This window comes from Schistocerca gregaria, chromosome 11, assembly GCF_023897955.1.
Source record: "Schistocerca gregaria isolate iqSchGreg1 chromosome 11, iqSchGreg1.2, whole genome shotgun sequence".
Classification (NCBI taxonomy): Eukaryota; Metazoa; Arthropoda; class Insecta; order Orthoptera; family Acrididae; genus Schistocerca; species Schistocerca gregaria.
This window is the reverse complement of record NC_064930.1, coordinates 140,512,250-140,539,838: the sequence shown is the minus strand read 5'-3', so window position 1 is coordinate 140,539,838 and position 27,589 is coordinate 140,512,250. Positions and strand designations below refer to the sequence as shown.

At 43.7% G+C, this 27,589-nt stretch overlaps 1 protein-coding gene across 31 annotated transcripts in view; it reads right to left on the bottom strand.

Moving 5' to 3' along the window:
- Positions 1 to 27,589, bottom strand: part of LOC126295245 (basement membrane-specific heparan sulfate proteoglycan core protein) — a 1,297,357-nt gene that overhangs the window by 670,506 nt on the left and 599,262 nt on the right. For all 31 annotated transcript variants that reach the window (XM_049987617.1, XM_049987624.1, XM_049987622.1 and 28 more), the window contains exons 4-8: positions 23,851 to 24,057; positions 18,309 to 18,458; positions 9,804 to 9,968; positions 4,765 to 4,927; positions 237 to 403 (exon numbers count right to left, since the gene is read on the bottom strand). In XM_049987617.1, coding sequence (XP_049843574.1) covers positions 237 to 403; positions 4,765 to 4,927; positions 9,804 to 9,968; positions 18,309 to 18,458; positions 23,851 to 24,057 — 852 coding nt within the window. The remainder of the gene's footprint in view (positions 1 to 236; positions 404 to 4,764; positions 4,928 to 9,803; positions 9,969 to 18,308; positions 18,459 to 23,850; positions 24,058 to 27,589) is intronic.

Sequence of the window (27,589 nt, the reverse complement as noted above, 5' to 3'; positions counted from 1 at the left end):
GCAGTACAGTAATCTATAAATGAAGCAGACATCTAACAGAGTATTCTTGTACACATCAAGTGCAAATGCTTTCTCTATTTTTTTGTGTACACGGTGCGTGGGAAATTTTTGTAGGGTACCTGGATAATGGATGGTGCACACAGGTGAACATTTGGCTCGGATAGAGGGGGACAGACAGTACGAGGGAGCAGGGAACGAGGGGTGGAGAACTGTCCACAACACTGTGGCGTACATACCGCTGAACTCTTTGAAGGTGAAGCCCTCGACAGTTGCAGGGATATTGTCCAGAGACCGGTAGTTGCGGATATGGTCGTAGATCCGCTGCCGAATTTGTTCCGCATCGTAGAAATAGCGCGTCCCGATGTCCAAGGTAGCTACTGACTTGAATGGGTCACCATTTGGCCTGGAAAGGAAATAGAGAGTTATAATAACAATACTACCTGTCCCAATGTCGTCAAGCCACACCTGTAAGTGTGTAAACACATGTATATGTGAATTACATTACTTTAGTTATTCTTAAATTTTAATACCTTCACATTCCCAGTAGCGTTATATGGTGATCCAAGTATGAAGAAAACCCTCCCCAGTATGGAATTTATTTTTAGGGACAGTTGTCAGAAAATGATGACATGAATGCAAGAATGTAAATGCTGGCAAGTAACAACACAAATGCAAGCATATAAATGCTGGAAAGTATCACCATGAAACGTAGCAATATGGGGTGGAGTGCCATCCTGCATAAAAATCATATGTTCCAGCAGGTGTTAATCAGCCAGGCTGGGGGGGGGGGGGGGGGGATGTGATTCTGTAACATATTGGCGTACCTCACCCGCCACGGTAGCAGTTTTGCTGTTCAGCGCCATGTGTCGGACATTTTGTGAACTTTTTTTTTTCTTTTTTTTCTTTCTAATAAAACTCCCATGTCATTCCGAGCATGTGTGTCAATTTGTACCTCTCTATCTACATTATTCCGTGGTTTATTAAGTTTTCAAATTTATACTGACTTTTTGATCACCCGGTACAATACCGTCGACGTACCGCATTGCTGTAAGAGTGCTGCGGGTGAGAACTGGAGGGGCCCCGCTTTGAAGCAAAATGACACAACAGACCTCCACTCCCGGTTTTCGGACCGTATGGCAGGTGACACCCAGTTTGCACCCCTGGTGTTCTGGGTTCTTCAGCCTGAAATTTCACCGACTGAAGTAGAATTGCCTTCAGTGATGAGTTCTGCTTCAAACTGAGCCCCGACATCCAGCAAAGACGTGTCTGGAGATGCTCCGAATGGCAGTGGGATACCGATCTGCCGCTCGCCCGCCGTACACCCTCAAACCGAGACTGATGGTGTGGGGTGTCATTTCTCTCCGTAAGGCGACCCATCGGCTGTCGTCTGTGCCACTCTCAGGGCAAAGCAGTACGCTGATGTTATTCCACGTCCTACTTCATTGCCCTTCGCGGTAAGCCATCCTGGGCTTACATTTCAGTAAGGTAGTGCCCACCCGCACACGGCGAAAGTTTCTATAGCTTGTCTCGATGCTCGCAAAACCCTACCTCGGCAAGCGAGGTTGTTGGATCTCTCCCCAACTGAGAATGTTTGGAGCATAAATGACAGGTCCCGCCAACCAGCTTGGGATTTTAATGATCCGACATACCAGTTGGACAGAATTTGGCACGGTATCTTTCAGGAGAACATCTAACAACTCAATCAATCAGTGCCAAGCTCTGAATAACTGCTTGCTTAAGAACCGCAGGTAGACTAAAACATTACTGACTTGCTCAGTTTGTAAAGCTCTTTGTCTTGAATAAATCATCCAGTTTTTCTGAAATTTGAGTCATCTGTTTGTATCTACATCCACATCACATCTACTTATTTGCATCCTGTTTGTACAATTCCATGATGGTATTTTAATTTTTTTATTTTTATTCTTTTTTTTCAGTGTACAAAGGCATTGCAAATACCTGGTAGTATCTGGAGTAAGCTGTAGAATATCTATGTCTATATACACACATAAAACAAGTGCTAACAGGTGCACACTATGTGATCAAAAGTATCTGGACAACACAAAAAGATACGTTTTTCTCATTAGGTGCGTTGTGCTGCCACCTACTGCCAGGTACTACGTATCAGCGACCTCAGTAGTCATTAGACATCGTGAGAGAGCAGAATGGGGCGCTCCGCGGGACTCACGGACTTCGAACGAGGTCAGGTGATTGGGTGTCGCTTGTGTCATACATCTGTACACAAGATTTCCACACTCCTAAACATCCCTAGGTCCACTGTTACCGATGAGGCAGTGAAAACGTGAAGGGACACGTACAGCACAAAAGCGCACAGGCCGATCTCGTTTGTTGACTGACAGAGAGCGCCAACAGTTTAAGAGGATCGTAATGTGTAATAGGCAGACATATATTGAGGAATTCCAAACTGCATCAGGATCCACTATGACAGTTAGGCAGGAGGTGAGAAAACTTGGATTTCATGGTCGAGCGGCTGCTCATTAGCCACACATTATGCCAGTAAATGCCAAACGACGCACCTCGCTTGGTTTAAGGAGCGTAAACATTGGATGATTGAACAGTGGAAAAAGGTTGTGTGGAGTGACGAATCACTGTGTACAGTGTGGCGATCCGATGGCAGGGTGTGGGTATGGCGAATGCCGAGTGAACGTCATCTGCCAGCGTGTGTAGTGCCGACAGTAAAATTCGGAGGCGGTGGTGTTACGGTGTGGTCGTGTTTTTCATAGAGGGAGCTTGCACCCCTTGTTGTTTTGCGTGCCACTATCACAGCACAGGCCTACATTGATGTTTTAAGCACGTTCTTGCTTCCCACTGTTGAAGATCAATTCGGGGATGGCGATAGCAGCTTTCAACACGATCGAGCAGCTGTTCATAATGCACGGCCTGTGGTGGAGTGGTTACATGACAGTAACACCCCTGTAACGGACTGGCCTGCACAGAGTCCTGACCTGAATCCTACAGAACACCTTTGGGATGTTTTGGAACGCCGACTTCGTGCCAGGCCTCACCGACCGACGTCGATACCTCTCCTCAGTGCAGCACTCCGTGAAGAATGGGCTGCCATTCCCTAACAAGGGAACTTGAAAGTCATTTTCAGCCAGGTGTCCAGATACATTTTTATTACTAGCATAGTTATACGATGCGTACACATACCACCGAGTGCAAATCTAAGCCGCACCTGAAAAATGAGACTCGAAATCAAGGAAAAAAATTTCCCGAATCTAAGCCGCACCTGAAATCTGAGACTCGAAATCCAAAGGGAGAGAAAAGTTTTAGGCCACACCTCCAAATCGAAACAAAGTTGGTGCATTGTAATATCAAACACAATGTAGGTCGAATGAATAACGATACAGCTACAGTAGTTTGGTTCGAGTCGTAAGCTTAGCAGTTAAGCTTTACCAGGTAGCCATTGCTATGCGTCAGGTGCTCCGTCTGTATTTATACGGGTACCCTTCCTTTTTCATGTGCTTTGTCTGCTTTGAATTGAATGTTTATTTTTATTTGATCTGATAAGTGACATTCTCTTTGTTATAGGTTTTTACGTCACTCTAAGCTGAAAATGCATTACTGTACTGTGTCACTCATTGTCGCATTCTGATAATGAGTGATTACGGCCTGTTGCCGCTCGCGGCATGGCTTGCTTGTGTGCGCGCTACCTCCGCTTACAATTAAAAAAGAGATAGAGAGAGAGGAATCATCTCATTGGTGAAACAATGGCAAGAGACTGCTATTTGTTGTTACTTACACTGCTGCTTTCTTCGATAATGATCAAACAGAACCAAATAATAGACTGCGTGCGATACAAGATGTCCTGAACGAAAGTTTAGCGACAATTTTTCTCCGTTTGAAAATCTTTGCATACGCCTCTTTAGTACATTACATTCTGCACAGAAAATAGAGTCATCTTAGATTTAAAAATCTAGTCAATTGCCATGCTTGATTTCTGACTGTATCACTATTAGGCACAAGAATAATACGAATATAAACATGACACAATATATCGTATATATTCTTCTGCGTTTTCGCCTCGCTCTAGTTTCGTAGTTTATTAGGCAGACAGGATTTAAATGAGATAGCAGCAAACACAAAACAAATACATGGCAAAATGTTTATATCCGTGTTATTCTTATGGTGAAGAGAATACTGCATGTGATTCACAATTCATAAAAGTTCCTATTAGCAACCATCTCTTCTCACAGGTGGGAAAAATTTCAGGACGTAGAGTTGGCCATATTGAAAAACATCCCACACAGTTTTGACAGTCGGATTTTCGTAGTACATTGAAATGCTGCTACATTCGAAGATGAACAATACGAAATTTGTACTTACTTCATTGGATAATGTACGGAAATGCAGTGGTCGAAACTCAGGGCAGAGAAATAAAGCTCGTCTTCCACCTTTTTCTATTAAATTTATTTACTGACGCAGAGGTTTTGGTGTTAGTATTTATATGCGTGCCTGCAAACCATGCCTGTGTAGCGCTACATATATTCGATGGCAGAAGTTAGTTGTGGTGGCACCTACCAACATTTTTCAGAGCTTCCGCTCAATTTCCACTCGATTGTAAGCCGCGGGCGGTTTTTTGGATTACAAAAACCGGAAAAAAAGTGTGGCGCAAATTCGAGAAAATACGGTATGTTCCAAAATCCTGCTGCATATCGACGTTAACGATGTGGGCCTGTAATTTAGTGTGTGTGTGTGTGTGTGCGCATATAAAGAGAGAGAAAATACAGAGGCAGAGGTACTCACTGCAGTCTGATGAGCATCGCACGCTGCTCTCCCGGGAGGTCTTCGTACAGCCGCTGGACAAAATCCACGAGTTGCCTGCTGAGGTCCTCGAACCTGGAACTGGAGCGGTTGGCCATGTCTTCGTGGTACGGCTCCAGCAGGACCAGAGTCATGCGGTAGTAGCCTGCGAACACAAAAGTTCGCCTCCAGCACACTGCATCATGTCGGTGACAGAGCCAGGTCGAGTCTGGCACGTGGAGACGCACTCTGTCACAGAGAAAGGTCGGGTGTGGCAAATAAAATCTGTAAGGATGTCACACTGTCTGTTTGGATTCAGGATTGGTCCCCCGAGTTTTTAAATCGTTGTCCTATGCCCGTACAATGCAGCTGTAATAGGCACCATTTTATGTAACTTAAATGTCCACTTTTGGCAGCATACCACATATTGTGGTATACTGATAATTTTTACTTACGGACCGTCTGACAGCAACTGAATAAAACACAATTTTAGTGCCATACGTGTTTCGTCTTTATTTTCTGCAAGGCATCATCAGTGGCCTGGAACATGTACATATCTTAGCTACTTAATTTACATTTTGTCGTCACTGTGCCTTTAGGTTATAAACAGTTCTGGTGGTTGGTATTTCCTATTAAGTAGTAACGTTCTGAACTGTACTTAAAGGTTGCGTGGACAATTTCTTACATATTATGCTCCTGTTGCAATTTTGGTGTTGTTCTTACTCTTATGAATGCCAATTTGCAGTTTTTTCCCCACATTCCACAGCACTATGAACTGAACACTTGTTTCAATGCAATGTTTTGGTTGTGTGTGTGTGTGTGTGTGTGTGTGTGTGTGTGTGTGTGTGTGTGTGTGTGTTTTCTGGTGTGGTAATTTTGTGTGTATGTTTGTGTGTATGTTTGTGTGTCTCTCAACTTGCCAGCACTTTCTTTGGTAAGTCACATCATCTTTTGTTTTTAGATATATTTTTCCCACGTGGAATGTTTCCCTCTATATGGAAACATTCCACGTGGGAAAAATATATCTAAAAACAAAAGACGATGTGACTTACCAAACAAAAGTGCTGGCAAGTTGATAGACACACAAACAAACACAAACATACACACAAAATTCAAGCTCTTGCAACCTAAGGCTGCTTCATCAGGAAAGAGGGAAGGAGAGGGAAAGACGAAAGGATGTGGGTTTTAAGGGAGAGGGTAAGGAGTCATTCCAATCCCACGAGTGGAAAGACTTATCTTAAGGGGAAAAAAGGACAGGTATACACCTGCACACACAAACATATCCATCCACACATATACAGACACAACCAGACATTTGTAAAGGCAAAGAGTTTGGGCAGAGATGTCAGTCGAGGTGGATGTACAGAGGCAAAGATGTTGAAAGACAGGTGAGGTACGAGCGGTGGCAAATTGAAATTAGCGGAGATTGAGGCCTGGCGGATAACGAAAAGAGAGGATATGCTGAAGGGCAAGTTCCCATCTCCGGAGATCTGACAGGTTGGTGTCAGTGCGGAGTATCCAGATAACCCGGACGGTGTAACACTGTTCCATCAGATTCACCTGGTCCTACTCCAAATCCCATGCCACTTTCCTAGACGTTGACCTCATCTGTCCAATGGCCAGCTGCACACATCCGTCCACATCAAACCCACCAACAAGCAGCAGTACCTCCATTATGACAGCTGCCACCCATTCCATATCAAACGGTCCCTTCCCTACAGCCTAGGCCTTCGTGGCAAACGAATCTGCTCCAGTCCTGAATCCCTCGACCATTACACCAACAACCTGAAAACAGCTTTCGCATCCCGCAACTACCCTCCCGACCTGGTACAGAAGCAGATAACCAGAGCCACTTCCTCATCCCCTCAAACCCAGAACCTCTCACAGAAGAACCCCAAAAGTGCCCCACTTGTGACAGGATACTTCCCGGGACTGGATCAGACTCTGAATGTGGCTCTCCAGCAGGGATACGACTTCATAAAATCCTGCCCCGAAATGAGATCCATCCTTCACAAAATCCTCCCCACTCCACCAAGAGTGTCTTTCTGCCGTCCACCTAACCTTCGTAACCTCTCGGTTCATCCCTATGAAATCCCCAAACCACCCTCCCTACCCTCTGGCTCCTACCCTTGTAACGGCCCCTGGTGTAAAACCTGTCCTATGCACCCTCCCACCACCACCTACTCCAGTCCTGTAACCCGGAAGGAGTACACGATCAAAGGCAGAGCCACGTGTGAAAGCACCCACGTGATTTACCAACTGACCTGCCTGCACTGTGATGCTTTCTATGTGGGAATGACCAGCAACAAACTGTCCATTCGCATGAATGGTCACAGGCAGACAGTGTTTGTTGGTAATGAGGATCACCCTGTGGCTAAACATGCCTTGATGCACGGCCAGCACATCTCGGCACAGTGTTACACCGTCCGGGTTATCTGGATACTCCGCACTGACACCAACCTGTCAAAACTCCGGAGATGGGAACTTGCCCTTCAGCATATCCTCTCTTTTCATTATCCGCCAGGCCTCAATCTCCGCTAATTTCAATTTGCCACCGCTCGTACCTCACCTGTCTTGCCTCTGTACATCCGCCTCGACTGACATCTCTGCCCAAACTCTTTGCCTTTACAAATGTCTGGTTGTGTCTGTATAAAAATAATAAAAATTGATCTGTTTATTTGAATATGTCATGCAATCTTTATCGTACTGCTAGTTAAGAATTTGTTACATAATCGAGAACTTGCTTCACTGATATAATTTCTGATCACTATACTTCTTTCTGCATATTTCTATATTTTCATTTCAAGAACAAGAATTCAGTTAATAATTATTTATCTGTTTAATTCATAATTTTTGCTTGACCTTTATTTATTCAATAATTCATAATGTTTTGCTATTTCTCCAACATTTTGTCTAGTTTTAGTTTTACAATTTTTGTTCATCCATACGCTGATTTCAATAAAATTTCATACTTTCTGTGTCGGTTGCAGTTTTTTTTTTTTTTTTTTTTTTTTTTTTTAGAATCCATTTTTGGCATTTGTTATTATTTCTCTAAGAATTGCCAAGGCTTCAATTAATGCAGCCGCATTAAATTTAGTTAACTATTATTACCTTCTCATTAATATGACTGTGCTGTTGTTAGTTTCGTGTAAAGAAGTTTTATTTCCTTTCTGCAGTGGCATCCAAATATGTGATTATGTAAGACATGGCACGTTCATTAGAATCAGCCAAAATATGACAGGCAATTTTAATGCACATCGAGATAGGCCTCTGTACTGAGAACAGGTAGTGGTGCTAAGTCTGGCCTCGACAGCCAGAGACACTGGTCGTGTGTGCGAGTTGTGTTCGAATAAGAGCACACGCACGTGTGTGTGTGTGTGTGTGTGTGTGTGTGTGTGTGTGTGTGTGTGTGTGTGTGTGTGTTCTAATTCAGAAGTAGCCCTCTTTGGCCAAAAGCTTACTTCTCTTTTTGTTGTTCCTGTATGACTCAACATCTCCGCTATATGGTAAATAGCAATTACTGCTCTCCATAATATTTATTTGGCCTTTCCTCCCTTTAACCATTCAGCTATTGCCAGTTCTGAATTCTCTGTACTAAATCATAATGAAGATTAAAAATTAACAATAATTCCCAATAAGAACACTGGATGAAAAATTAGTCAACTACTGAGGGTCAAATTTCCCATGATTTTCTTTATTTTGCTTGTGCCTTTTTTCCGCAGATACGCAGGGTCGGCACGGTTAATCAGATGTGGCAATGTTAGTTGAAGGGGTGGCCTGATGCCCCCAGGACAGAATTAGTGTACCCCAACTGTCTGCGACTAGTGTACTCCGTGGAATAGTGCTAAAGTGTTCAGATGTACGCGAGCAGGGTAACTTGGGCGGGACGTGGGGACCAGCCCAGTATTCACTAGGGGGATGTGGAAAACCACCTAAAAACCACATCCAGGCTGGCCGGCACACCATACCCGAGTCCAGGAAGCAACACATCAGCGCTCTCGGCTAACCTGGCGGGTACAAATGTCCCATGTTTTAATAAGTAATAATTTTGGTGGATGTCATGGGCTGGTGGGAAAATGATGTACTGTAGTAGTATTTAAATGAACAAGCATGACAAGCTTCATGAGTTAGAAGAAAAGCTTGAGGATCAAAGTTATTCCTAGATGTAGTTGTAGTTTTTTTAGATTATGTTTTGATGTGGGTTTTCTGTCTGAGTTATTCATTTTCAGATTGGTACGGCTCAAAGTTCGGGCACCTGCAAGCGCAACAAACAACGTCCACACTGTTTGCCGCTCGGACGAACATCGGTGACCCGAATGTCCGTCGAACGAGAATGCCGGTGCACCTCTGTATGTTCGTGTTAAGAGATCACCTGTAAAATGCGATGAGAGCGAGTCATTTTACGAAAAATTAAGATGAAATGCCGTTCTGTCCTTAATCTGTTGACGTACTTCTTCAGTACTCTTACCAATAATTAATGTAAAGTGTAACTGAGGAACATCAGCCAGGAGTCTGTCAATTATCAAATTTTATCAAAATGAGCATATGAATGAGCATAAATTATGAAAGTAAAACGAGAGAAAAATGTTGAAAAAATACCATAACATTATGATAATTTTTTCATGTTGCAGGGCGATAGTCTTAGAATATTTCCTTAAAGTCAGTACCACCATTAGACTGTTGTTTATTTACAGTATTAGATTTACACTTACACAAACACGATTTTGGCTTCGAAGTGCCATTATCAAGTGTTTTAAGTGTTATAAATTGCCTAAGATGGCATACTGTCGCATTAAAATACACTATTAGACACATCGTCTAAGAGCCAATATTTCTGGCAGAGCCTACTGTTTTGTTTTGTTACTTGTTGAACTTTACAGTAACAGAGTTATTGTGCACTGCTTTCCAGTCTTCAGTCTGTTGAGAAGTCTATAAATTCAGGAGAGGCCAGTTAAAACTGTTGCTAATGTATAAATATTTTTGGCTGCACAATTCCGACATTCGGTAGCTATTAATGCAGTACACAGTGCGGGAGTACTTACGTGGAGAGCCTGGAGGCTGCGGCTCTGCGGGTGCGTGTTCTGGAGAAGTCGTGGTGGGGGACGCGATGCCGATGCCGTGGCTTCCGGCCCCTGAGCCGGAATGCGGGCCCAGCTCGTAGAGGTCCTCGTCGTCATTGTCTCCCGGTATCGGCACATCTTCCTCACCTGCCGAAACGTAAACAGATACCTTGTCACTGTCTCCTCTCAAAATCAGTGTGACAGAAACTAAGCTATCAAACTAGGGATTCCTGAACCACTTTTTGCAACAGGCAGTTATGGCAGCCAAAGTATTACCAATAATATTCCAGCACCAAAACCAGTTCCCCAGAAAGGCACAATATTTCTGAAGTCTTTTATTCAGTGCACTGTGTATTCAGAGCCTTGAAATCAGACAGATTTGATGACCAGCACCTAAAGTACCCACAATTTTCAGATGACAACCATTGTAACGGTACTTGAATTACGTAGCTTTTACGGCACCTCACCTCAACCTCTCGATACCACCAATATTCTACTGTGTTTCTCTAAAGTAGTTGACATATTTCTGAGACAACATTCAGGCTTGATTTCATTAATGTAGAGGTACTTTGATACATCGATATGTTTATGTTGCAATGATATTATTCTTATGTGTATTCTTTCTTTTTATCACTATGATGTTTGACGTACATGTAACTCTGATTTTTGGGCACATAAGCGGTTATTAGGGAGTCAAGTCTTGGTCGTCAAGTTGAAAAGACGCAAATTGTAGTCAGTTTATGAAATGTGAACTTTTCAGTGAGGAACATATTTTCAAGTATGTTTTATATTGTGAAGTGATGTTGCAACAAAAGTAATAAAAAAAGAAGTGCAACTTAAATTCGGAGTCCTGTTTACTTTTTTACATCACCATTGTGCTAACTTGCAAAAGTTTAATCTTCAAGAATGGTTTATGAAACACATATATAAAACTTTTGAATATCGCTGAATAACACCTAGGCCTGTTTGCATCCGAGCTTGGAATCATCACTACCTAAATTTTCGAAGATAGAGCCAGGAGTGCACAACGAGACCAGCGTGGGAAACACGAAAAGATGAGTGCCTAGTTTATCCATTATTTCATGAAATGACTTAAATAACTGTGCTCTAATGACACCTGCCACATAATGTAACTTTGTTGTTGCCCGAAAATGCAATATTTAGCAGCGTGAGCAACACTACAATGATAATTAATTTTTGACCTTTGTTGTGGTATTGTTGTTAGACCATACATTTTATAAAAATATGTGTTTGTATGCACGTATGTTCGACATCTCCACCAGACTGATTTCAGCCCAACTTAGTACATACATCACTTACCGTCTGAAAAGAATCAATGCAGAGATAAGAATGTGTGCGGCTGTGGGTGGAAAAGCAGTGTAGCCCATGAGGCACAAATACCCAGACTTCATTCGTCCTCTACTTGAGAAAGAGAGCACTTCCTGACTTGTAACAAACAATCCTTTACACAGCTTCTTCCCACTGACAACTCCCACACAATGATGAAAGAAAAAAGTTTCTCTCTTACTACATTTTCGCTGTTTGTGCACTACAACTTCACAGGTATGATGTTTAGATTTATTACTTCTTTCTACATTTTGCAGACGGTATTCACAATACCACCAAATGTACCTGCAAAATTGTATCATTGCACAAAACATAGATTGGGTGATGCCATAGACACTGAGATGAGTGAAGAACTAGAACATCATGTACAACATTTAAATTTATTTCTTCTTTGCTGCTAACTCTATCTGCAACACATTTCACAGACAGTATCCACATGCACCACTGAATGTACCTACAAAATTATATCATTGTTCAAGACATACTACAGGCAATATGGCAGAGTGAGAAGCAGGAAAACAAAATTGCAGGGAGAAATTTGCTGGAGATGCAGGTGAAAATGTGTTAAATATCTTAAGCATGTGTAAAATGTATGTGACATACATATGCAAGAGTCAGCTGTGGGTACAAAATTCCTCCAAAATACCTAGATTCATTTCAACCGAACTTGGTACATATATTACTTATGATCCGAAGAAAGTCAAACAATGGAAAATCCGTGATGGAATGTAAGAATATTATCTACATCTACATGACTACTCTGCAATTCACATTTAAGTGCTTGGCAGAGAGTTCATCGAACCACAATGATACTATCTCTCTACTATTCCACTCCCGAACAGCGCGTGGGAAAAATGAACACCTAAACCTTTCTGTTCCAGCTCAGATTTCTCCTATTTTATTTTGATGATCATTCCTACCTATGTAGGTTGGACTCAACAAAATATTTTCGCATTCTGAAGAGAAAGTTGGTTACTGAAATTTCGTAAAAAGGTCTCGCCGCGACGAAAAACGTCTTTGCTGTAATGACTTCCATCCCAACTCGTGTATCATATCTGCCACACTCTCTCGCCTATTACGTGATAATACAAAACGAGCTGCCCTTTTGTGCACCCTTTCGATGTCCTCTGTCAATCCCACCTGGTAAGGATCCCACATCGCGCAGCAACATTCTAACAGAGGACGAACGAGTGTAGTGTAAGCTGTCTCTTTAGTGGACTTGTTGCATCTTCTAAGTGTCCTGCCAATGAAACGCAACCTTTGGCTCGCCTTCCCGACAATATTATCTATGTGGTCCTTCCAACTGAAGTTGTTCGTAAATTTTAACACCCAGGTACTTAGTTGAATTGACACCCTTGAGAATTGTACTATTTATCGAGTAATCGAATTCCAACGGATTTCTTTTGGAACTCGTGTGGATCAACTCACACTTTTCGTTATTTAGCGTCAACTGCCACCTGCCACACCGCGCAGCAATCTTTTCTAAATCGCTTTGCAGCTGATACTGGTCTTCGGATGACCTTACTAGACGGTAAATTACGGCATCATCTGCGAACAGTCTAAGAGAACTGCTCAGATTGTCACCCAGGTCATTTATACAGATCAGGAACAGCAGATGTCCCAGGACGCTTCCCTGGGGAACACCTGATATCACTTCAGTTTTACTCGATGATTTGCCGTCTATTACTACGAACTGCGACCTTCCTGACAGGAAATCACGAATCCAGTGACACAACTGACACGATACCCCATAGGCCCGCAGCTCGATTGGAAGTTGCTTGTGAGGAACAGTGTCAAAAGCTTTCCGGAAATCCAGAAATACGAAATCAACCTTAGATCCCCTGTCGATAGCGGCCATTACTTCGTGCGAATAAAGAGCTATGAGAAGGAAAGTTGCTACTCGCCATATAGTGAAGATGCTCAGCTTTTGGCTGTTAAGGCCTTCGTCAGCAACAGACACACACACACACACACACACACACACACACACACACACACACACACACACACACACACACACAACTTAAACACACGACTGCAGTCTCTGGCAACTGAAACCCCGCTGTGAGCAGCAGCACCAATGCATGATGGGAGTGGTGACTGCGTGGGGGAAAGGAGGAGGCTGGGGGGGGGGGGGGGAGAGGGGGAGAGGAGTGCGGAAAAGGAGAGAAATAAAAAGACTGCATGTGGTGCTGGAATGGGAACAGGGAAGGTGCTGGATGTGTGAGGACAGTGACTAACAGAAGTTGAGGCCGGGAAGGTTATGGGAACATAGGATATAGTGCGCAATTCAGTAAAGCTGGTGTCGGGAAGGAGCCATATGGCACAGGCTGTGAAGCAGTCACTGAAATAAAGGACGTCAGGTTTGGCAGCTTGTTCACCTACAGGTTGGCCCAGTTGTTTCTCGGTCACAGTTTGTTGGTGGCAATTCATGCGGGCAGACAGCTGCCCTTCCCCCCAACCTCTCCCCTGCCCTCTGTCTAACCTGCAGCACTTCACTGTCCGCCACTCACACCATTCTATCCCTCCCCTCCCTGCCCCAGCTTCCTCCTTACCCCCAACCCAGTTTCCAACCCCATCATGCACTCGTGTTGCTGTCTGCAGTGTGGTTTCAGTTGCTTGAGACTGCAGTCATTTGTGCCATTTGCATGTGTGTGTGTGTGTATTGTTGACGAAGGCCTTAAACGGCCAAAAGCTTTAATTGTGAGAGTCCTTTCGTTGTGCGTATCTGCGACTCAGCGTCTCCACTATATGGTGAGTAGCAACTTTCCTTCTCGTAATATTGTTATGATCTGAAAAGAAATACTATGCAGGTAAGAATCAGCAACCTCCTGTTGGAGTAGGAGTAATAATGTGCAGAGAGAAGGGGCTAGGAGGATATGGACAGAGAGATGGCGGGGGAGGATATGCGAGAGGTGAGAGGAGATGGATAAAGAGAGAGGAGGGGGAGATGGACAGAAATGTGAGGAGGCAGATAGAGAGAGAGAGAGAGAGAGGAAGTGGAGAAAGGGAGGGGAAGGACGAGATGGACAAAGGAGCAGGTGGAAAGAGGGGGTAGGTGCAGAGGGATGGAAGACAGGAAAAACGAGGAGAGAGGGGACAGGATGTGACCAATACGTACACTCCTGTAAGAACAGGAGAGAGCTGTGTCACACATAGTGATACTTAATGAGGCACAATCAAATGCCGCATCTTACAGTGCCTTAATTTCAGCAGAGCAGAGAAGGGAGGAGAAGATGGACCAAGTTTGGGTGGAGGGGGATGAGCAGGTAGATAGAGGAAGGTAGAGCAGATAGATGGAGAGACACAGAGACAGACACAGAGGCTGAAGCTGGAGAAGACTGACTAATAGAAGACAGGAATAAACTCACAGGTGGGCAACACAGAATGATTAACTAGTTGTTCTCCTAAGTGAAGGCCCGACAGGACTTACAATTACAGGACTAACAGGTCAGTTTGGAGACAGGTCTACAATATCTCTGACTAGTGATCGACAGATGCGGTAGATAGCACCTGACTGAGCGAATCTTAAGAGTAAGTGAGATGCTCTAATGGAATGATCATATAAAGTTGATCGTCGGTAAAGCAGATGCCAGACTGAGATTCATTGGAAGAATCCTAAGGAAATGCAATCCGAAAACAAAGGAAGTAGGTTACAGTACGCTTGTTCGCCCACTGCTTGAATACTGCTCAGCAGTGTGGGATCCGTACCAGATAGGGTCGATAGAAGAGATAGAGAAGATCCAACGGAGAGCAGCGCGCTTCGTTACAGGATCATTTAGTAATCGCGAAAGCGTTACGGAGATGATAGGTAAACTCCAGTGGAAGACTCTGCAGGAGAGACGCTCAGTAGCTCTGAGATTAGAGCCCACACAGAAGCATATTGGCAATCGTTCTTTCCATGAACAATACGAGACTGGAATAGAAGGGAGAACCGATAGAGATACTCAGGGTACCCTCCGCCACACACCGCCAGGTGGCTTGCGGAGTATGGACGTAGATGTAGATGTAGATGTATAATGTAAAAGGGAACCGATAATGATCAAAGAGGTATTCAGTTAACTGAGACAGGAAAGAGTTTACAAGTTAAGGGAAAGTCAGTACTGTTCCACAAGATCCACTGCTCTTTCTCATATGTCAAAAGAAAAAGAAAAAGAACATGTACTGTCACTTCCTCTTCAAGTTGAACATTTTAGAAGCTTAATAATTCTAAATAAACTAACCAAAGTAGGAAAGAGTTACAGACTGAGGTAGGGAGAGGAAACTCATAGAGTTTCACAAGATTCAGCCTCACATTAAATGCTGTTTCTCAACAATCAGAATGAAACCGTGACACACCATTTTACCTTCAAGATTGACAGCATACAGCACAAAATGTCCTACACAATTCAAGTTACTGAGGCACAAGCAGATTTTCTACTGGAATCAAAATATTAGTGGAGTTTCCAAGATACAAGGCAGAAACCAGTCCCATATCACTACTTCCACACCACAATATTCACATCTCAAAAGGGAAAGTATGTCAGACGATTTGTGTAAAGGAGACAAGGAAAAGCTTGCTATCTGGAGAGGAAGTCTGGGAGAGAAATCAGGAGTCAAATGAAAGTGGCTGAGTTTATAGGTGGGCAGTTGACAAACTGCGGACCGTATCCGACCCACGATTGGTTTCAGACTCGGCTGCAGAAGAAATTCGTGGGAGAGAGAGTGAGGTGGTCACATCCTATTCCACTTGGGCGCATTTTTGGATACTTCAACCGACACGTGGCACGCTGGATAAGGACTATTTTCTTACAGGCTGTACAGCCTGTAACAGATTTTGCGAGCAGTTTCAGCCGTTTCGTACAGTGCTAAAGTGCGCCACATTTACGACAGAGGCCGAGTTTAGGTTCGTTCTGCGCATCTGACGTCACAAAACGCAGTCAGCCGATGAACAGAGAACGACGTTGCCAGAGCTCCACTGCAGTGCAGAGCACGGACCAGTGTCTTCAGTTTTAGAAACGTTCAGTCATAAATAAAGTAACGGAACAAAAGCAATGTCTTGATAGCAGACTTTCTTTTATGGATACTTTGGAAACTCTTCAAAATTTCGTGCAATGGTTTACTACATCTATTTTTTTTTAATGTTGCACAATAACTGCGTTGAACATGGAAACAAAATTAAGTCATTTATGCGGGGAAGGTATCAGTCAAGAAGAAGTGTAAAAATCAAATTTTTCGGCGAAATAGTTTTTGCGAAATCGAATGATAAGTGTGTCAAAGCAGTCGAAATACCGTGTCTGCACAGGCGAGCAGTGCGGTGATGACAAAATGCGGGGAGCACGTCTCTGTAGCAGCGAAAGGGTTAACGCGGCCGTGGTGGCTTTACTTCATAAACTGCGCGCTCCCCCCTAAACGTAAGTTTGTCAACTATACTATACTATGGCGCTGCTTCTCTTGGCGCGTACAGCTGGCAACACAGCAATCTCCCGCGTATAACAATGTAAGATACGTGTCTGTCATTTGCAATGGTAGAAATGTCACGTGCAAATTAAGGAACCATTACGCACTCAATATTATTGTCAAAATGTTAATACATTGACTGTCTGAGGGAAAGTATGATGATTCTGTCAATAGCAGAAATATTGACGAACATTATTAGTACCAACTAAAATATTCTCTGTGTTATCAATTCGTACTGAGTGTATCAAGATGAGTACTGTCCATATGACAGTTTGCCATTATGTTGTTCGCACATTTCCAATTTCGCTTCTCTATAATACAGCCAATATATGCTAACTTCATATGTTTCAGTCTTTTAAACTTTTTGAAATAAGAAACAACGGGTTAATTTATGTACTATTACAGAAATAACCTGTGTCCATGCGATCAGTTATCAAAATTACTTATGGCCAAACATTTAAAAACTGTTTGTTAATGGTGTTTTTGGATGTTAACACACTAAATCTCAAACACTTGGATGATCTGAATGTGGCCAAAAATCACAAAGTTACTACCAACTCCTTGTTAACTGGGATAGCATTTCTGTTTTACTGTTATTTTTTTGTATCAACATCAGTAAGTACTTTGTGTCCACTGTGGGCATATTACAGCACTGCAAGTGTTGACAGTAAAGGTAATTACAGCAAACTAGTTGCAACGAGGTGCCTTGGTAGGCATTTAGTTTCCTGCGATGACATTTCGAGATGTCGGCCATCCTATTTTCAAACGTTTACCTTTAATTACGTGTTGAAAACGTTGTGTCTTTACTAAAGAGGTTGCAAGATTTTACAATGACTGTTTTTAAGACAGTTATTGTCAAACGTTCCTCCACCTAGGATGACACGGCGGTCGGATGGTCCCGGTACGCCACTCGTGGCCTGAAGACGGAGTGCTACATTTCTTTTCCTTGGATTCCATCTCAGTTGGGACATAAATGTAAATGGTCTAGCATCCTTTGCTTAACAAAAAACTGCTTCCCTTTATACTTATTCCTTAATGAAGTTTTTTGTAAGTAGTATCTCTCTAGTGAATTTTAAAATTTTCCCGGCGAATTGACTGTTCAAACAAATTTCCGGAGGACATTTTCGCCAGTCTGGCAGGTGTGCAGTTGAAATGTCGTGCCAAGTACTGAACGACGCCTGGCTGCAAGCCCGAATTTTGTTCGAACAGTGTGTCCCTTTTTTCAGCCAATAGCCCAGTAGACGATACCAATACTATCGACAATACTTTGCAGGATTAATACTTATAACAGTGATCGGTCATGAAATACATCGGAGAAATACGTGGTCAATAAAGGAGATGGGAGGATTGAAAAAATTGCTAGAACATGGGAAACACCAGGAAATAGGAGAGAGAGTTGGTCATGCTAGTGGTGGGGCTTAGGAGAGTTACAAATGAATTGATGGTGAGTTACAAGGCACAGTGTGTAGAATCGAGGAATATGGTAAGGAGAGTTGAAAGTTAGCAGGAAGAATATGTGGAACGAGGCAGTAAGGTTGGAGGAGTTGAAAGTACAATATGTGCAACCAGCTAGTTTGGTTGTGAGAGACGAGAGTTAGAAGGCAGAGTGACGAGAAGAGTTGAAGAGTGAGTGTGTGGGGTGAGGCAGCGTGGTCTGCAGCGTGTGGAGGCTGTGGTGGGCTGCTGCTTTCCAGGGCCTACCGTTTTCCGGTCCGTAGCCGTTGTCGCCGTTGCCGTTGTCGCCATTCTGGTCGTAGTTGCCGTTCTCGTCGTCCGGTCCATTGTAGTTGTCATCGTAATCATCCTCATTGCCGTAGTCATCATCCTGACGACGGACGCGCGAGTGCGGGGCTGAAACGACACAAGTCACGAGGTTAACAGAAGCGAAGCTCATCATACGTTCTACACTACTGGCCATTAAAATAGCCACACCAAGAAGAAATGCAGATGATAAACAGGTATTCATTGGATAAATATATCATACTACAACTGACATGTGATGGCATTTACACGGAATTTGGGTGCTTAGATCCTGGGAAATCAGTACGCAGAACAACCACCTCTGGCCTCGATACGCCTGGGCTTCGAGTCAAACAGAGCTCGGATGGCGTGTACAGGTACAGCTGCCCTTGCAGCTTCAACACGATACCACAGTTCATCGAGAGTAGTGACTGGCGTATTGTGACAAGCCAGTTGCTCGGCCACCATTGACCAGACGTTTTCAATTGGTGAGTGCTCTGGAGAATGTGCTGGCCAGGTCAGCAGTCGAACATTTTCTGTATCAAGAAAGGCCCGTACAGGACCTGCAGCATGCGGTCGTGCGTTATCCTGCTGAAATGTAGGGTTTCGCAGGGATCGAATGAAAGGTAGAGCCAAGGGTCGCAACACATCTGAAATGTAACGTCCACTGTTCAAAGTGCCGTCAATGCGAACAAGAGGTGACCGAGACGTGTAACCGATGGCACCCCATACCATCACACCAGTTGATACGCCAGTATGGCGATGACGAATACACGCTTCCAATGTGCGTTTACCGCGATATCGCCAAACACGGATGAGACGATCATGATGCTGTAAACAGAACCTGGATTCACCCGAAAAAATGATGTTTGACATTCGTGCACCCAGGTTCGTCGTCGAGTACACCATCGCAGGCGCTCCTGCCTGTAATGCAGCGTCAAGGGTAACCGGAGCCACGGTCTCCGAGCTGATAGTCCGAGCTGCTCCAAACGTCGTCGAACTGTTCGTGCAGATGGTTGTGGTCTTGCAAACGTCCCCATCTGTTGACTCAGGGATCGAGACGTGGCTGCACGATCCGGTACAGCCGTGCGGACAAGATGCCTGTCATCTCGACTGCTAGTGATACGAGGCTGTCGGAATCCAGCACGGCGTTACGTATTACCCTCCTGAACCCACCGATTCCATATTCTGCTAACAGTCATTGGATCTCGACCGACGTGAGCAGCAATGTCGCGATACGATAAACCGGAATCGCGATAGGCTACAATCCGACGTTTATCAAAGTCGGAAACGTGATGGTACGCATTTCTCTCCTTACACGAGGCATCACAACAACGTTTCACCAGGCAACGCCGGTCAACTGCTGTTTGTGTATGAGAAATCGGTTGGAAACTTTCCTCATGTCAGCACATTGTAGGTGTCACCACCGGCGCCAACCTTATGTGAATGCTCTGAAAAGCTAATCATTTGCATATCACAGCATCTTCTTCCTGTCGGTTAAATTTCGCGTCTGTAGCACGTCATTTTCGTGGTGTAGCAATTTCTAATGGCCAGTAGCGTATGTAGCTCAAACTAGGAATTGTTATACAGAAGATATTTCTTATTTTGTCTGTCGCCCTTTGCTTGTGACACATATGTTTAACATAAAGTTAAGTACTGCATTTTTCCGTTTTTTAAACAAACTCATTGATACGATTTGTCTGAATGTTGTCTGAAGGTTTCTCACACACCCCACATTTGACGATTAGGAAAGGTTCAACATTGCTGATGACACTAGCTTGGTAGTAAAGGATGTCAAATAGTGCAGTACATGACCTCAGTTCATGGCTTGTAAAAAATAAACTAACGCTAAATCAGAGTAAGAATCAGTTTCTACAATTTCTAACACACAATTAAAAAAAACGACGTTTTAATTTCACAGATTGCCGTCACCCATCTATTGAAATCAGACAGAAGAATATTTTGGAAATGTTCACATTGCTGCACTTGCCTCTCCAGTTTGTAGAGTCCACAGCGCCACTCATTATCTCTAAATGACAAAGTGACGCTATGTGAACTCAAAAAGTAACAGTAAACTACAAATGATAATGGACAAATAAATCCATAGCAACCGGTATACCAACATGCAGAACAAAACCGCTACGAACTTGTGCACCAACCTAATAACGATACATTGCACAGCTATTATATTGTAACTAAAGTTCAGTCTTGATAACAACACTAATACTCTATTGATCCAAAAATGTTAACCAAAATTCCAGAGCTATGTTTTTCCCACGCATGGCATGATGGCGTTTCGAGACCTAATTCTGATTATCAAGTAAAAATATTTACATTGTGTTTTATGTGAGATTTTGGTGTGTGTTTTTCTGCCTGTGTTGCCCTGCGGTCGTGTTTTTGTGCTATTCGTGCAATCGGAAAATCGGACAAAAATAAATTTTGTAATTTTTTTTACGTCGAAAATATTAGAAAATACACTATGTGATCAAAAGTATCCGGACACTCTCAAAAACATACTTTTTTCATATTAGGTGCATTGTGGTGCCATCTACTGCCAGGAACTCCATGTCAGCGACCTCAGTAGTCATTAGACATCGTGAGAGAGCAGAATGGGGCGCTCCGCAGAACTCAAGGACTTCGATCGTGGTCAGGTGATTGGGTGTCACTTGTGTCATACGTCTGTGCGCCAGATTTCCACACTCCTGAACATCCTTAGGTCCACTGTTTCCGAGGTGACACTGAAGTGGAAACGTGAAGGGACACGTACAGCACAAAAGCGTACAGGCCGACCTCGTCTGCTGACTGACAGAGACCGCCGACAGTTGAAGAGGGTCGTAATGTGTAATAGGCAGACGTCTATCCAGACCATCACACAGGAATTCCAAACTGCATTGGGATCCTCTTCAAGTACTATGACAGTTAGGTGGGAGGTGGGAAAACTCGGATTTGACGGTGGAGCGGCTGCTCATAAGCCACACATGACGCCGGTAAATGCCAAACGACCTCTCCCTCGGTGTAAGGAGCGCAAACATTGGACGTTTGAACAGTGGGAAAACGTTGTGTGGAGTGGCGAATCAGGGTACACAATGTGGCGATCCGACGGCAGGGTGTGGCTGTGGCCAATGCCCGGTGGACGTCATCTGCCAGCGTGTGTAGTGCCGACAGTAACATTCGGAGGCGCTGGTGTTATGGTGTGGTGTTGCTTCTCATGGAGGGGGCTTGCACCCCTTGTTGTTTTGCATGGCACTATCACAGCACAGGCCTACATTGATGTTTCAAGCAGCTTCTTGCTTCCCATTGTTGTAGAGCAATTCGAAGATGGCGATTGCATCTTTCAACACGATCGAGCAGCTGTTCATAATGCACGGCCTGTGGCGTAGTGGTTACACGACAGTAACATCCCTGTAATGGACTGGCCTGCACAGAGTCCTGACCTGAATCCTACAGAACGCCTTTGGGATGTTTTGGAACGCCGACTTCGTGCCAGGCCTCACCGACCAACATCGATACCTCTCCTCAGTGCAGCACTCCGTGAAGAATGGGCTGCCATTCCCCAAGAAACCTTCCAGCACCTGACTGAACGTGTGCCTGCGAGAGTGGAAGCTGTCATCAAGGCTAAGGGTGAGCCAACACCAAATAGAATTCCAGCATTACCTATGGAGGGTGCCACGAACTTGTAAGTCATTTTCAGCCAGGTGTCCGGATACTTTTGATCACATGGTGTAGCATCTTTCTGTCTGCCTGCTTAGAGATGCTATGCCTCCTTCATTACACATAAAACTCACACTGTCTGTTTACGAGCAACTAAAATGAGTACACTGCAGCTGCCGTTCGTTTAAAATATACCGATTAAATATGGCGCAAACGTTTTGCAGTCTTTTGGGATGACGATATTCACAAAAATTTGACAGAAATGGAGTTCTCGATCTTTTCTCCGTCGCTTCCTATGTGCAGGCCATAATGGATCTTAATATGTATATCGTGTGCAGCTCTACACGACATCCAGCCATGGAGTTACGAGTTCTGTTGCCGAGTTGTCAAGGCTACCGTTCCAAACCAATGAGACGAGGATAATTTTAGATGAACCTTAGGCTGTTAAGGATTGGTTCTACCGACCAATTTGATGGTTTCTCTCGTAGCTTTCCTCTCTTCGTACTCATATTAATAATATACAATGTGTACTTTGGATATACTAATAGAATATGCTTACCCTTAAGATTCAGCACTAATGTACGTTCAAAAAAATAAACTGGATATTTATCAAATTGTTTCGATACGATAAGCTCTGTGTACTTCCACTGAAATTTAAATTTCTTCTGGCATGGCATGTTCTCAAACTCAACGAACTAAGTGTATCGAAAATGGAACTTCTGGAATCTCGCTCCCTCTTCGATAAATTTCTGAATGCACCCATGCGTCAGCTTGCTAGTTTCCAATACAGATGACTGTATCAAGTGCGCTTGTTTGTTTACAGATGTACACTAGTTGATGAGAGCAAATGTATTCTCAGTTGGGAACTTTTGGATAATAAACCAAGAATTACAGAAAAAAGAAAGAGCAATTACATTTGGCTGGTCATAAAATGTGAAGAAGCTGAAAAAAAACAGAGGTAATACCAAATAATCAGATGATACCGTCAAAATTAAGTACAGACTGTGGAAATGTCCGCAGGACAGACAAATGTAAGTAACTAGTTGAAATCATCTATCCTCATGCAGAGAAAAGAAATCCATTATTGTTAAAGGTTTATGAAAGGTGGACATAAGAAAGCATACATGTAATTTTTCAAACAATCACCTCCAGAAACGCAAAAAAAAATATCACTACAAAACAGCATTCCAGCGAAAATGTGAATATGCAATCAGTAAAAAGGGAAGAATAAGAAGAAGATGCTAGGAAACAAAACGAAAGTAGAAAGATTTAAATTAAGAAGTAACGCCGGAAGTGAACAATAATATTTTCAAAAAGCGGACAAAATTAGGGAAAGAAGACTGCAGGAGCAAGAGTGATTCCTAGAAAACTGACAAGAGGAAATCGTATAGCGTTTCGCAAAATGCCTGACTGGCTTAGGAAACTGCATGAAGAAAAGAGAACAAACCGACGTAAATAAGCAAATTGAAGACAGAACAAAATTAAGAGTGCTAAGGTTTCTCAGAAAAAACAGATTCAAAACGACTGAAAATAGTCAGTAGAAGTGAAGGAAGGGAAAAAGTATATACAGTAGATGAAGGAGTAAAGGAATTGGAAAGATGAAGTGGTGGCTAGCCTGTAATGAATGAAAGAAACAATGTCAACTAACATAAAAAGAAGTGAGACCCTTGTAGCACTAATCTTACTAAAAAGAAATGAACGAACTTTTCCTCTTTGCCCCAATTTCATCTGACGCACTAAGTTCGTTTTGAAAGGCGTTTCCTGCTTCCGTTGTTAGTGTCTCCATGGCAACGACGCTGAGCGTGCGCCCTCCCCTGCCATCTAGCGTGCGCATACGGAAGACTTGTCTTACCTTCCTTGTGATGACTCGGTTCCGCTCCGTGCCACCAGTCGAGGATGTGGCGCTTGGCGCGCTGCAGGAGGTCTCCGAAGCCGGCGGCAGATGTCTCTGCGTGCGCCGTTGCGTCCCTCGCTAGTTCGGCCTCTTGGAAGTCATCCTCCAGTTGCGAGAAGGGCGCGACGACGAAAGATTCGCGCGTCGCAGCTGGAGCAGGAATTCCTGTCGGGCGGGGATAAAAAAATGAGACATACAGTTTATCAATCTGCGCTTCTATAAAGGCTCAGACGTCACAGACATATTTATACATCTATTCTAAAACCAGCTCATACGCCGCAAAGCACCTCCTGGTGAGTGGCGGAGGGTACTTTGTGTACCACTGTCCGATCTTCCCTTTTCCTGTTCCAGTCCACAATGGCTCCATGATATAAACGATTCCTGGTAAGCCTCTTGCATTTACTCGAGTCTCTCTTATTACACCTTCATAATCTTTTCGCGTTATATACAGGGTAAGTGCAAAAATTTAACAGGACATAGAGAATGCTCCACTGAACAATTTGAGGAAGGGAACATGGGGTAGGAGATGCAAGCTTAAGGGGACTATGGCAAGAAAATCACATTACTGTGTGCTTTTTTATTTACATTAGTTATCCACAAATACCATCATTGACGCAATGAACGTACGTACTGTATCAATGCAAGCATGACATCGGCGAACAAGATTCTAACGCACCATGACAAATATGCCTAGCGTATTTCGAATCACATCACAGGCTGGAAGGAGTATATAAAGGGTCTATACAGGGGCGATGTTCTTGAGGACAATATTATGGAAATGGCAGAGGATGTAGATGAAGATGAAATGGGAGATACGACACTGCGTGAAGAGTTTGACAGAGCACTGAAAGACCTGAGCCGAAACAAGGCTCCGGGAGTGGACAACATTCCATTAGAACTACTGACGGCCTTGGGAGAGCCAGTCCTGACAAAACTACCACCTGGTGAGCAAGATGTATGAGACAGGCGAAATACCCTCAGACTTCAAGAAGAATATAATAATTCCAATCCCAAAGAAAGCAGGTGTTGACAGATGTGAAAATTACCGAACTATCAATTTAATAAGTCACAGCTGCAAAATACTAACGCGAATTCTTTACAGACGAATGGAAAAACTGGTAGAAGCCGACCTCGGGGAAGATCAGTTCGGATTTCGTAGAAATGTTGGAACATGTGAGGCAATACTGACCCTACGACTTATCTTAGAAAATAGATTACGGAAAGGCAAACCTACGCTTCTAGCATTTGTAGACTTAGAGACAGCTTTTGACAATGTTGAGTGGAATACTCTCTTTCAAATTCTAAAGGTGGGAGTGGTACAATTCAGGGAGTGAAAGGCTATTTACAATTTGTACAGAGACCAGATGGCAGTTATAAGAGTCGAGGGGCATGAAAGGGAAGCAGTGGTTGGGAAAGGAGTGAGACAGGGTTGTAGCCTCTCCCCGATGTTATTCAATCTGTATATTGAGCAAGCAGTGAAGGAAACAAAAGAAAAATTTGGAGTAGGTATTAAAATTCATGGAGAAGAAGTAAAAACTTTGAGGTTCGCCGATGACATTGTAATTCTGTCAGAGACAGCAAAGGACTTGGAAGAGCAGTTGAACGGAATGGACAGTGTCTTGAAAGGAGGATATAAGATGAACATCAACAAAAGCAAGACGAGGATAATGGAATGTAGTCGAATTAAGTCAGGTGATTCTGAGGGGATTAGATTAGAAAATGAGACACTTACAGTAGTAAAGGAGTTTCGCTATTTGGGGAGGAAAATAACTGATGATGGTCGAAGTAGAGAGGACATAAAATGTAGACTGGCAATGGCAAGGAAAGTGTTTCTGAGGAAGAGAAATTTGTTAACATCGAGTATAGATTTAAGTGTCAGGAAGTCTTTTCTGAAAGTATTTGTATTGAGTGTAGCCATGTATGGAAGTGAAACGTGGACGATAAATAGTTTGGACAAGAAGAGAATAGAAGCGTTCGAAATGTGGTGCTACAGAAGAATACTGAAGATAAGGTGGATAGATCATATAACTAATGGGGAGGTATTGAAGAGGATTGGGGAGTAGAGAATTTTGTGGCACAACTTGACTAGAAGAAAGGACTGGTTGGTAGGACATGTTCTGAGGCATCAAGGGATCACCAATTTAGCACTGGAGGGCAGCGTGGAGGGTAAAAATCATAGAGGGAGACCAAGAGATGAATACACTAAGCAGATTCAGAAGGATGTAGGTTGCAGTAGGTACTGGGAGATGAAGAAGCTTGCACAGGATAGAGTAGCATGGAGAGCTGCATCAAACCAGTCTCAGGACTGAAGGCCACAAAAACGACAACAACAACAACAACAACAACAACAACAACACAGGCTGCTAGAATTGTGCCAAACTAAGTCCATTTCCGTATCCACTAGGGTCTCACACACGCGTGGCTTTCGATATCCCCATAGGAAAAAATGGAGGGGATTCAGGTCAGGTGACCTCACAGGAATAGGCGCTCCTCTTCCAAACCTGCGACTAGGAAATACAGCATTGTCATGGTTGCGGACATCTGCACTGAAGTGATGTTGTATCCACATCCTCTCACGAACAGCAAAGGACAACGGAAATACGATACAGCAGAGCCACCTTATGGGCAAGTAAAGTAAACAAGACCTGCATCATGACTTCCTGGTAATGAGGCCCGTCCTCCATGTTTCCTTGCAGGACATAAAGACCGTGCGTGTAAATACACAGCATCGTGTTTGTCTAAAACTGTAAGCATGCTAGATGTAAATATGCGGGAGAGCAGCGATGGAGGACAAAGCGGTAGACGAGCTTACTTCCATATCTCCTTATGCTGGCTTCTCAGATCCCAGAATGAAGAGTAACACTCGCGCATAGGTCGAGCAGCGGGCTTCTAAGCTACGTCTACATACACAATCCGCAAGCTACGAAACGGTGGATGGCGGAGGGCACTTTCTACCAATACTAATGATTCTCTTTCTTGTACCACTTCCATGTGGAACGAGGGAAAAACGAATGTTAGTAGATCACCTTACGACCCCTAATTTATTTTATCTCATCTTTCCGTTCCTTGTGCGAAATGACCCTAAGCGGCAGTGGATACAGCCTGTTGTCAGACTGTCTGAACTACTGGCCATTAAAATTGCTACACCATGAAGAAATGCAGATGATAAACGGGTATCCATTGGACAAATATATTATACTAGAACTGACATGGGATTACATTTTCACGCAATTTGGGTGCATAGATCCTGAGATCTCAGTACCCAGACAACCACCTCTGGCCGTAATAACGGCCTTGATACGCCTGGGCATCGAGTCAAACACAGCTTGGATGGCGTGTACAGGTACAGCAGCCCGTGCAGCTTCAACACGGTACCACAGTTCATCGAGAGTAGTGACTGGCGTATTGTGACGAGCCAGTTGCTCGGCCACCATTGACCAGATGTTTTCAATTGGTGAGGGAACTGGAGAATGTGCTGGCCAGGGCAGCAGTCGAACATTTCCTCGTAGAGGACCTGCAACATGCGGTCGTGCAAAAATCTTTCTGAAACGTAGGGTTCAACAGGGATCGAATGAAGGTCCCTCCTGAACCCACCGATTCCATATTCTGCTGACAGTCATCGGATCTCGACCATTGCGAGCAGCAATGTCACAATACGATAAAGCGCAATCGCGATAGGCTACAATCCGACCTTTAT